Source organism: Rhamphochromis sp. 'chilingali' (assembly GCF_963969265.1).
Source record: "Rhamphochromis sp. 'chilingali' genome assembly, chromosome: 15".
Classification (NCBI taxonomy): domain Eukaryota; kingdom Metazoa; phylum Chordata; class Actinopteri; order Cichliformes; family Cichlidae; genus Rhamphochromis; species Rhamphochromis sp. 'chilingali'.
In genome coordinates this window covers 1,240,559-1,252,816 of record NC_137942.1, presented here as the reverse complement: position 1 = coordinate 1,252,816, position 12,258 = coordinate 1,240,559, and the positions used below count along the sequence as shown (strand labels likewise).

The window sequence follows — 12,258 nt, the reverse complement described above, 5'->3', positions numbered from 1 at the left end:
ATGCTCATAACGCCTCACACAGGAAGCTGCCAGAAGCATCCTCGTCAGGTGCCCAAACCACGTCAGTGTGCTGCTGTTGACTGAACTCCTGACCGCATCACTCCAGAAAATACGGCCATCCTCTAGAGCAAACTCATTTCTTGTATTCACACTTTCATTTCTTCACTACCCAAAGCTCATGAGCACAGATGAGACCAGGAACAGGTAAACTGACAGCTTTACTTTCCCCTCCTTGCTTCACCACGACAGACTGGAGCAGTGTCCACATTACTCCCGCCCTCAGTCATTAACAATACTCGAACATAATTAACATTTGTTATGTTTGTATGGACAGGCAACAGAGACATCACTAACTCAGCAGAGCTGGTCTCACAAACCTCTGATGCATTTTAGAACCTGAGGCATAAACATGGAGCACTGAGGCTGTTTCAGGTCACAGCAGGAGGACAGGAGCTGAGTCAGAGCCTGAATGTCTCTGTCAGTGCTGATAAACTCCACATGATTAAATCTCAGCTGCTGCTGACTCTGAACCGCAGAGCTGAAGAGGACTCGTTGTTTGTGTGTGAGAATTGTTCTTTACAAAATTAATCAAGTTTATAGAAGTGAGGCTAACGATCCAGTCTAATGCATGCCTGTGTGTGCGCTGAGCTATATGAGCTGTGGACAAGAGGGGAAAGAGAGGCCGTATCAATGCTTTTCAAAATAAGAGAATGTTAGCATTGGTAATACAGCTGCAGCCATAAATACCTGCACATAAAGAGCTCGTTCCTTTATACTTACATCCCAACTAATGCTGGAATAAAGTTGCAGCACTCGGCAATCTAACGTTATAACAGAAAAAAACAGCACACGAGTAGAAAGAGAGTCGGGACAGGTGACATTTAAAAGGCCAATTTATTTTAATTTGGACATTTTATCATTGTTTCTGCAAATTTAACAAACTGTAGAAAAAACATATAAGGAAGCAACTTTAACAAGTCCTGCAGCAGCAAAAATGTTCACAGTTTTAATCGATCAAAAGCATGAAAGTAAACTGCCAATGTGTCCGAACCTAACTCCAAAAACATTCAAATGTGAAGAAAAACAGAAGGGGAACATTAAAAATCATGAAGAATACATATGAAATGACAATGTCAACACGTCTCAGAGGTACTGAGAGGAAACCGCTGGTTGTCTCGATCAGGGTGAGAGACGCAGCGTCAGAAATAAAAGCTCACCAATCAGCACAAACCTGCATCTACAAACTGGAGAACAATTTCAGAATAATGCTCATCATCAGCCACAGCACAGTGACATCAACACTCAGAGACGCTCTGTGCAACAACATCGTTCATCAGGTTTGGACGCTCGTGATCTTCGGGCGGCGCTGCATTAAAAACAGGGCTGGATGGTCGTTAATGCATCAAAGGATGTTTAATGTCGTTTCTTCAAACTCAGTCTGAAGGCTTTAAGTCACATAATCAGTTTAAGAAAAAGTCTCATGACCCTCGCTGATCCTTTTCATCGTGCTGGATGTTGTAAGTGGCTGTTGCACGGCTACAGTCAGAGCCATTCATCACACTCCTTTGCCAGGTAAGAATTAAACTGTATCACTTTCTGAGCTAATTCTTCACCCAGCATAGAAGCTAACAAGCCCCCCACCACAGAGGTCAGGTCCCTGTTTGCATCACTGACCTGATATGTTGGTTTCAGCCTGTTCTTATGTTCTTCCAACATTTCCTTGGTGTAATATTCTTTGCCCTCTGCCTTGTTAGTTTGCACCACCTGATTGATTTTGTCCACCAGCTCCTTTACCTTTTCAGTTTTCTGGTCTTTTTCACCTTTGTTGTTAAGGACACAATAGTTCTCTGTTTTAAAACCAACTCTCTGAGTAAACTTTGTTATCTTATCCTCATCCTCAGCTCCATCTACAGTCATCAAGAGGAAAAAGTAAGGCCCTGACGCGTCGCCAAACATCTTCTTCAGGGCTTCCACTCGTTTCTCGTCTTGTGTGTTATCTCCCACCCATTTTTGCACATACAGGAACACATGAGGACCCTGATCAGCCTCAAACACGGATGCAGTGATCTTATTCAGCACTTCCTCTTTTTTATAGTTGGTGTGGCACAGACCAGGAGTATCAACTAAAACCAGTTCTTGGTCTCCAAACTGTGCCGTCTCCGTCTTGCACGGTGTTGTATCTGAGAGAAGGCGGTTCTTCTTCACAGCAGGTTTACCCAGGAACGTGTTGATGGTTGAAGTCTTCCCAGCTCCAGTCTTCCCAACGAGGATAATCCTCAGCTTTGTCGGCCCTGTTTGAGAATTTACACGACATTCATCACACATCAACACTGCAGCAGTCACAGTGTGACTGATCTAGACAACAACAACTGACATTAGCTTAAATTGATCCTATTTGCTTCCTTTGCTTTTCAAAGACATGATCAGTTAGTCTGGGTTGAACAGCTGACTCCAGCTTTGTAGAGTCTCACTGAGCTAAACGGCTGCTTTGCTGATGACTCGGTGCTCTTTATGTCTAATGCTGCAAAACACCTGAAAGGCTTCAGATGGTTTTTAAGGCGTCTCAGTTCTGCAGCAGTCACCTGCCATGTGAACCAGGCAGCCATCTATTTAAAGAAAACCCTTTCAGTATAATACATGGATAGAAATGAAAGTAAAGTTTTATTTAAGTATGAAAATAATTTTAGGAGCATTAATGATGTTCACGCCTCCTGGAGCTCTGTCCTAAGAATACAGTTAAACAGCTAAAAGGAAGAAAATGTCTGAAACTGTAACTATTAAACTACAACCAATGATAGTAAAGCACTCCATTATAAATATAAATAAATAACATAAATTACATCATGTCAGAAACAAAATGACTTTCTAGTTTTGCTGAAACACCAAGTTAGTAAAACATCTGTAAGGGACCTTTGAGTGAAACTCTAAACTTTAAACATTTCGTTTAAATCGTGCAGTGAACATCTGCAGCTGAAGTCTTTAAACTTCACTGAATTCTCCAGATGAACTGCTGTTCTCTGTGTTTTTGTCTAATAACATGAACAGTATAACGAGCAGCTGTTGTGTGACGGTGGAAGCGTCACTGAATATTGGCAGCATCTGTTGAATGTGACAAGAAAGCTGAGTTTGACTAAAACACCAAAGTGTGTGAGAAATGTAAAGTTACTTTCAAAGTTACAGGTAACTCCACAGGCTGACAGTTAACATACACGAACGTAAACCTGGAAATATTAGTCTGAGGAAGAGAACGAGTCCTCGCTCTGCTGGTTCATCCAAAAGCTCAAATATAAAACGTTCTTACCATCATTTGCATGTTTGCCGGCCATCCTGCCTGCTAGATGTGGTTGGTGGGCAGTCACGAGTGGGTCCTCTTCTTTGTAACTTCATGTTTTTATAATAACGTCTGTATAGTTCCCTCCCCTTGAACACACATCACCAAACTGGTTTCCGAAAGAGCCGTCCAATCACAGAGCACGAGTCAGAATGAGATGCAGACTCAAGGACCAAAAAAAGAAAGGTTCAACCAACAGGGTGCTGGGATTTTTCACTTATTAAAATTTAATTAGTTTAATTCTTTTTAAGAAAGTGGGACGTGGTATTTAAAACAGTGTGTACAAAAAAGATGATGCAAGGACCTGAAAATAAAATGAAGCCGTTCACAAAGATCCTGCGTAGAGCTGGCAGAAGTGCACATCAGTACGACGACCTTTGATAGAAAGGACACGTCCTTTCTTTTACACAGGAATCAGAAATATCTATTCAAAAATGAAACATGTTAGGCGACTATTTCTTGTCTTGAAATGTGCATTTCTCCTTTGTTTTTACTGCGGATCTTCCAGGTCAGTAATCAGACCAGAAAACGCTCAGACAGGTGGATGGTGACACAGGTAGCCGCTAGCAGTCTTCTAGGCTTCACCTCAGCTAACTGGAGTCCCTGAACTAGATCTCTGCACAGTGTTTGTGCTGCTGGAGCATTTTCATTGATATGACACATCGTCTGTGAGGTTACTGTACTAACAGACCCTCTAAGAAATCTGAGCTTCAGTTTTGTGAGTGAATTTCCAGGACTTTTATTGGAGGTTATATGTTATTATAAGCTACCAGCTGCAGCTTCAACGACCAAGCTGTTCTCAAACCCTTAAACTCTTTTATCATTAATGACTGAGAAAAGTTGTGGGTCAGAGTGTGGGCGAGAGCTATTTTGGCTTTTGAAATGAAAATCTTTGACAACCTCTGATTACAACAGCAGCTACATCAGTGTGGTTGAGGTAACACTTTAAAAATCACAGCTTTAAGGCTTAAATCACTCGTGTTTCCCTGTGATGCTCAGAGGAGCAGTGAGCCGTCCTGACTGAGCGCGCTCCTCTCCTCACTTCTGATAACCCCCTCCTCTCTGATGGTCCAGCTCCTCCCCAGCACTGAGCCCGCCTCCTGGTTTGAGGATGTTGGACTCTGAGGAGCAGTGCAGCTGTTTGCTGAACGTCTGCCCTCTGGTGGCCACAGGAGAAACTACACCTGCTGGTCTGTCTGGGTTTGAAACGTCTGACACAGGCTGTATCCCAATTCAGGGTCTGCAGCCTTAAAGTACGCAGCCTCAACGATCCTCAAGGGCCGCGTACTCAAAGACCGCTAAGGCCGGAAGTACGAGGCTTGTGTAATGGGACGGTCTAGCCTCCGTTGCGCTGATACTGTTGTTTGTCAATAAAGTTAAAAAAAAAAAAGCCTCTGTTGCGCTGCCCAGGTTGCCTAGCAACCATGATACTAACAGCTGGAAATGTGTCATACAGCTGTGTTTGACAGAGATGAAGGAGACAATCTTTTGTTCATTTGTTTGTTTCTACATGAGCTTTGATCATTCTCTGTGAGATTAAGCTCAGCTATTGAACGGCGTATATTTTAAAGTAAAGGCTTTAAAACCAAGTTAGTACAAACGTCACTAATGTCACATGACTTTGCCGACATGTGGCCAACAGGAATGTTTAATGTTCTTCGTTATTAAACATTTGCACATAAATAAGTGACATAATATTCAGTACTTAAAGTTTACTCTTCAGCCGCCCCTCATCCGCCGTTTTTTTCGGCAAATTTATCCACACCCACCGCCGCGCTATGCATTCTGGGATATGTTGGGCCACGAAGTCTACACTGCCACGTCCTTAAAATTCAGGGAAATGAAGGACGCATTTCAGGGCCGCATTTCGAGCAGCCTTTGAATTGGGACAGCCTTCGGCGCGCCGCTGTGACGTAATCGGCCTTAAAATGCGGCCTTTAAGGCTGCAGACCCTGAATTGGGACACAGCCACAGGCTGAGGTTAAAGGGTGAAGTGACCTGAAGTGTCTGCAGCTACGATGAGAGCTGATCCACATCAGCTTTACACTCCAAGACTCACAGTCTGAAGACAACATCTGGTTAAGTTCAGCTCGGTGCTCTCCAGACCCAGCTGTGAGCATCAGTGTGATGGATCCATCACAGTGTGAATCACCTGCAGCAGGTTCATGGCTGTGATGCAGAGGAGCAGAAAGCAGTGCTGATGCCATGATGTTGAATCTGTTTCTGATCTGGTTCATCTCATGTGGGATAGATTGATGAAAAGTCTCCTTTTACTTTTACTTTACTTTAAATTTTAACTTATTTAAGTTTGGAAAAGGTTTTTAAAATACTTAAAGTGCCTGGATCACAGAGGCTTTCAGGATGCTAATTGTTATTTATCAATGCCTATATTACCTCTGATCAGCTATGACATAAAAATAATACTTTCTATATGCCATTGCTTATCAAGGTGGAGGGGTTTGTGTGTCTTGTGGGGCTTTTTGTCCCCTGGTAGCGTCTCCCATGGCCAATTGGTCCTGGGTGAGGGACCAGATGAAGAGCGACTCAAAAACCCCTATGAGCAGAAGATCCAGGAAATAGTTTGCTCTATCTGGGGTAGAGTTACTGATCTTCAACACCCACCTGCAGCAGATCTTTGACAGCATTGCAAGGGCGCACTAGTCTGAATGGACCCTGTTCAGCACTTCCAGGTGGTTGGTGTCTGTCAAGGTGGTAAGCCCCGAACCTGATGGTGGACATCAGAGGTGAAAGGGAACCACCAGCCTGAAGAAGGAGTCCTATCGGGCTTGATTAGCCTTGATAACTTCAGAGGAAGCCAACCAGGAACCAACAGGCTGAACAAGGCTCGGGCAGTGGCTAAAGCAAAAACTCATGTGTGGGAGGAGTTCAGAGAGGCCATGGAAAAAGACTTTTGGACTGCCTCGAAGAGATTCTGGCAAACCATCAGGTGACTCAGGAGGGGAAAGTGCACATAGACTATAGTTGATTGATTTAAGCCTTTATTTGTCCCTTGCAGTTGCCTGCAGCAAAATTGGACCTTTTCTAAACGTACATACATCACATTGGGGAGGCAGGTCACAACAGGTAATGTAAAGAAAACAATGAAATGTATAACAACAATGGACAGTCGAGGAGGAACAAAGAAACTCTGCTCAGAAAACAAAAACATCACAGCACAAAAGTGCATGAATCTTCACACCATAACACCATGAAAACACATGACAAGCAACAGGGAGTGAGCCGAGTAAGCGGCATCAGGGTCGCTGCATCACTGCACATTCCAGCTGACCCACCGTCTGCGCCGGATGGGAGGCAAGTATCGGAGGAGTTTGGAGTGGGGAAGGGGAGTGAGTGTGTATCTGTGTCAGTGTGTGTGTGAATGGGATGCTAGGCTCCCTATTTCCATCATTTGCAATGGCAGCAGCAAGCTTTCGGCACTGGGATCCCATTCCTCTAACCAGTTTCTCCGTTTTGTCCAGTCTTCCGCAAGATGTAGCAACAAACCCTGCCGGCACCGAGATGCCAGTTTCTCTGCCATCTTTCCTGTCTTTGCAAAGCACCAGCGAACTTTCATGGTTCGGGGATACCAGATTCTGTCCTCTATCGCCCCTTTTAAGACATCCAAACCGCACAATGCGCCTAATTCTTCATGGCGTCCCTTCACTTTTCATGTGCTTTCACTAGCATCATCTAGCATCCACCCTCGACACCGTCATTCAAGACCGCTCTCTAAGCCAACTCACAGTTCTGACTACGTCTAAACATCTTATCATCTCCCATGAAGTTTGGTGGACTCGCACTCTGCTCTCTGACAATTTGGGGGCTGATCATTACAGAAGGCAATTTTCCTCCAGTCAGTGTTTCAATTAATCAACCCTTCATTTGATCTCTTCTCCAAACATTCCTTCCTAATTGTCCGAGCTCATCCACTCCACTTCATGAAATCCTCGACTACTTTACTGAGGGCTGTTCATCTTCGCTGGCCTGCCACCAGTTATTTCCCTCTCCTTTCGGTGGGGCTGTCACTCGGCGTTCGCTCTCCCTGCACTTATCTTTGTCCTGTTCTCTCTCTCTCACCCCAAAAACAGCAGATGGCCCCGCCACTCCGTGAGCCTGGTTCTGCCAGACATCATTGCAGGGTCTTTAGGCGTCTGTCACTGTGATTTGGTGCCGTATAAATACGTTGAATTGAAAATCAAATTGTTACTGCTGAGATCTTCGACCTTCTAGGGGACGCCTTCTTTGGGGATCTGCCAGGCATGGGAGCCGTCGCCAGTCCCCTTCGAGGCCTTCCCCAAACCACAGCTCAACTCATGTCCAAGCATCACCTTTACCTACTAAAACGCTGTCAAACCTAAAATGAGGATGTGGGCCCAGCTAGTGAAAAAAATAAATAAACACAATGTTTTGGTTCTATAACATTTTTTCTATCATTGCTTTATTATGGATCAGGTGCAAGAGTTGTTAAGTGTGGATAATAAATAATCGATCAATGCAATAGCAAATTGTGTCTTTTTCTCAGATGAACAGAAAGTGGAGAGTGATGAGATATGAAAATGGAGGAAAGACAAACTCCACGTCTCTCTGGACATCCTCCGTAATTATATCAAAAGTATCAAAAGTCTGTTAAAGCTGCCAAATCTGCCTTTTTGTCCAGCATTATCATGACTAATAGCCACAACCCCCGAGCCCTTTTCAATACTTTTAACTCTGTGGTAAACCCTAGCACTATCACTTATAGGGATGCCTCCCCTGCTCTTTGTCATAAATACTTAAAGTATTTCTCTGATAAAATCTCAGCTCTAAGGGCTTCTCATCCATCTCATTCATCGTCAGTTTTAGACCCAGTTCCAGCCTCTGAATGCTTGACTGTCTTCCAACAGTTTGAGCCAGTGTCTTATTCTGCTTTAAAAGACATAATTGATCATCTCAAAATCTCTGGTTCCCCGCATAATATTCTTCCTTCTCATTTCTTTAAGGAAGCTTTACATGTTATTGGTCCTTGTATCTTATCTCTGCTGAATGCATCATTGTCATCAGGTTGTGTACCGTCTGTCTTTAAGCATGCTGTTGTGCAACCTATTATGAAAAAGAAAAATCTTGACCCTAATGGTCTCACTAACTACAGGCCGATCTCCAAACTCCCTTTTATTTCCAAAATATTGGAAACGGTAGTTCTAAAACAACTTCAGGCCTTTTTAGATGCAAATGGTATTAATGGCAAGTTTCAGTCTGGTTTGAAACCTCGCCCCAGCACAGAGACAGCCTTACGTTTTTAATGATCTTCTTTTAACTGTTGACTCTGGATACTCCGTGATTTTAGTTTTACTTGACTTGACTGCTGCTTTGGTTAACCACAACATTCTTCTGTCAAGACTGGAACATGTTGTTGGTCTCAAAGGTACGGTTTAACTTGGTTTAAATCCTATCTCTCAGAGAGGTCGTTCTCTGTTGCTATGGGGCAACACTCCTCAGCTTCTGCCCCTATTTACTGTGGTGTGCCTCAAGGGTCCGCGCTTGGTCCTGCTCTCTTCTCTTTGTACATGTTGACGTTGGGATTAATTTTTAGTAAATACAACATCTCCTTTCACTGTTATGCTGATGATATCCAGATTTATTCACCTTTGAAATCCAATGTGTCTGCTTCTTTGCAACCTCTGTTCAACTGTTTGCATGAAGTTAAATTTTGGTTATCACATAATTTTCTTACACTGAACGAGAATAAGACCAAAATCATAGTCTTTGGTAGTCACACTCTGCTAGACCAGTTAGCTGATGCCCTAGGCCCTCTCGCTAGCCATCTCTCGCTCACTGTAAGGAACCTGTGAGTGTTCCTGGATGGCTCTTTAAAACTTGAGAAACAGGTCTCCACTGTGGTAAAAAAACAGCTTTTGCCAGTTGCGTCAGATTTCCAAAGCAAAGCCGTTCCCTCCTTTAAAGGACCTTGAAAAGCTTATCCACGCATTTATCACATCCAGATTGGACGACTGTAACTCCCTCTACTCCGGCCTCCAACACTCTTCTCTTTACCGGCTTCAGTTAATTCAAAATGCAGCTGCGCGTCTTTTAACAGGTACGAGAATCTATGAACGCATCACTCCAATTTTAGCCAAACTACATTGGCTCCCTGTTAAATATCGCATAGATTTTAAAATTCTTTTGTTCACTTTTAAAATTCTAAATAATTTAGCGCCCAGCTATCTCTCTGAACTCCTCCACTTATACAATCCCAACAGAGCACTTAGATCAGGGGTCTCGAACTCCAGGCCTCGAGAATTTGCATAATTAAGTTTAAGGAACTGACCTCCCAGCCCATTGTCCCTTCACTGGGCTGGTTTCAGTCATTATGCAAATGTACTGTTTATAAGATTGAAAGCTGCAGTCCGCTGAGACTGAAGACGTCACCTGGATGATGACGAAACGTTTCTGGAGCTTCACAATCACCGTGGAACGCCCCTCCCAGAGTTTATGTGAACGTTAATGGAGCAGCTCTGGATGCCACACTAGATACAGGTTAGTCTCTTCCAGCAGTAAATGCAGACCTGTTGCCTGAAAAAAAAAGTCATTAAAGAATCTGTGGAATTCTCCACCCATAAGACTGGCCAATGGCACTAACTGCAATCCATTAGGAATAACCTGGTTAATCATTGGATTTATGGGCAAGCAAGTCTATCAACGGTTTGTGATAGTGCAGGACCTGACATCCCCCTTGGTTCTTGGGATGGACTTTATGACTCACACTTCACTAACAATACGTGTCCCAATGAGAACTGTAATTATGGATGATCTGTGAAAATGGGCTGCTCCCATGGTCACTGTGAACAAACCCCCCCGCGAACCACGGTTCTGTGTTGACTTCCATGGTCTAAATTAGCTGACCGCGAAAGATTTTTACCCACTCCCGCAAGTGAATGAAACACTGGACTTTTTGTCAAGAGGGAAGTTTCTCACAACACTAGACCTCGCTCAAGGTTTTGAGCAGGTCCCCATTGCTGAAGAAGCTAAACCAAAGACTACTTTTATCATGCACTGTGGCCTGTTTCGTTTCAGAGTCCTTCCTTTTGGCCTGTGTAACACCCCTGTGACTTTTCAGCAGCTTATAAACAATGTTCTAGCTGGCCTGGTTTATAAGTCCTGCGCGGTGTATCTGGATGACATTGTTGTCACACCACGACTTTTGAGCAACACCTGCTTGACCTAAAAGAGGTCCTTGGTAGGCTTTAGTCCGCTGGCCTCTCTTTATAACCAAGCAAATGCCAATTCTGCCTTACAGAACTCACCTTCCTTGGTTATTGGGTTATGCCAGAGGGGATCCATTCTGACCCTGACAAGGTGAGAGCTGTGAGTTCAAAGTGCCACAACAAAGCAGGTGCGACAGTTCCTTGCCCTAACTGGCTACTGTCGCCGCTTTGTACATGGCTATGCCCGTCATGTCCTCACTAAAAAGGACGAAGAGTGTCATTCCAGAGTGCCGAGCAGCTGTAGACTTTCTGAAACATTCTATAGCCTCAGCACCAGTCCTCAGGTTCCCGTCCATTCTTCATTCACACTGATGCATGTGATGCTGGTCTTGGAGCAGCATTAATGCAGAAGTATTAGGATGGCAAAGATGTTGCTGTGGCTAGCCATGCCTTGCACAAATCAGTAAAACCCTACTCGACTCCAGAGAAGGAGTGTCTGGCTGTCATCTGGGCCTTGGACCCTATGTCGAAGGCTTGCACGTAACTATTTACACTGACCACAGCAACTGAAAGTGGTTGATGTCTCAACCAAACCCCTGTGGCAGGCTTGCTTGGTGGTGTCTTCTCCTTCAAAACCTTGAGTTCAGCATTATCCACAAACCTTGAGAACGTAATAAGGTGCCTGATGCCCTTTCATGTAATCCCCTCCCAGGTGTGGAAGCCCCTACCGATCTTCTCCCTCCCTATGCCGTGATTGGGAGCATGGACCTTCGTGCTCTACCTTCTGCAATTGTTTCTGACCGCCCGCATGTTCGTCAGTTGCAGCTTGAGGACCCAGTCACGGGCTCATTGCTCAATCAGCTCAAAAGTCAAAAACAAACTGTGGAGGATAGTCGGGATCTGGAGAAGTACGTTGTACAAGATGATCTCCTCTATTTCCTCAACCAAAAACAAAATGTGGTCTCCATCCACTCAGCCCTCCTGTTAAAGACTGAATGTCCACGAAACGTCTTACTCAGATAACCTGAGAGCTTCACTTCAGGATGCTCATGAACATGCTCGCTTGGTGCTCGCAGAGAGTCATAAACGGCGAAAGCACTACTATGATCTGAGACGTCGCGCGGTCTCTTACGATGTTGGAGACCTAGTCAGAGTAAAGTCACACCCAAAATCAGATTCATCGTCCTACTTTTCTGCAAAGTTGGCCCCTTTTTACACTGGTCCCTACCTTATCCCCAAGAGGAGGTCTGAGGTGAATTACTGTCTCACCACAATGGACACTGGAGAGAAAGTTTTTCATGTTGCAAACCTGCAACCATTCTACAGATTTAAAGATCTCCAGACACCCTAATCTTAGGGAGGTGACGGGCAGTCACAACTTTTCTGGGAGAGGGGCAAAGATGAGCTGGACTGAAGGTGTAGAGATATATGATATGCTGTGGATGTTCTTTCTTTGAGACTTTTGGGAAGGTATAAAATAGTTCAGGGCGGTGTCCTTCCTCAGAAAACTGTTTGGTGCTTAATTTAAACTTTTTCTCCACTGCAGTGTTTTTCTTTTTCCTTTTTCTTTCATAAACCTCACTTCAAAGACACTCAGCTGGTGGTTGCAGTTTTATTTAAAGTTTCCGTAACAAAAGCTGAAGGCTGCAGCAGCTTTGGATCTCAGTCTCCTGGACAGCAGCTTGCCTCCTGCTCTTCCAGACCCAGACTGTAGTGACTTGATAATGTTGATACGAACACTATTGT

The 12,258-nt window shown here is 44.2% G+C and overlaps 1 protein-coding gene across 1 annotated transcript; it reads right to left on the bottom strand.

Annotated features, from left to right (window-relative positions):
- Window positions 1-1,542: 1,542 nt before the first annotated feature.
- On the bottom strand, window positions 1,543-11,322 carry LOC308411356 (GTPase IMAP family member 9-like; the record flags this gene model as incomplete). The annotated part of the gene is made up of 5 exons (XM_080905240.1): window positions 1,543-2,291; window positions 3,302-3,381; window positions 4,374-4,552; window positions 5,954-6,056; window positions 11,294-11,322. 5 exons carry the CDS (start codon window positions 11,320-11,322, stop codon window positions 1,543-1,545), a joined length of 1,140 nt encoding a protein of 379 aa, XP_080761366.1.
- Between the last annotated feature and the right edge of the window lie 936 nt (window positions 11,323-12,258).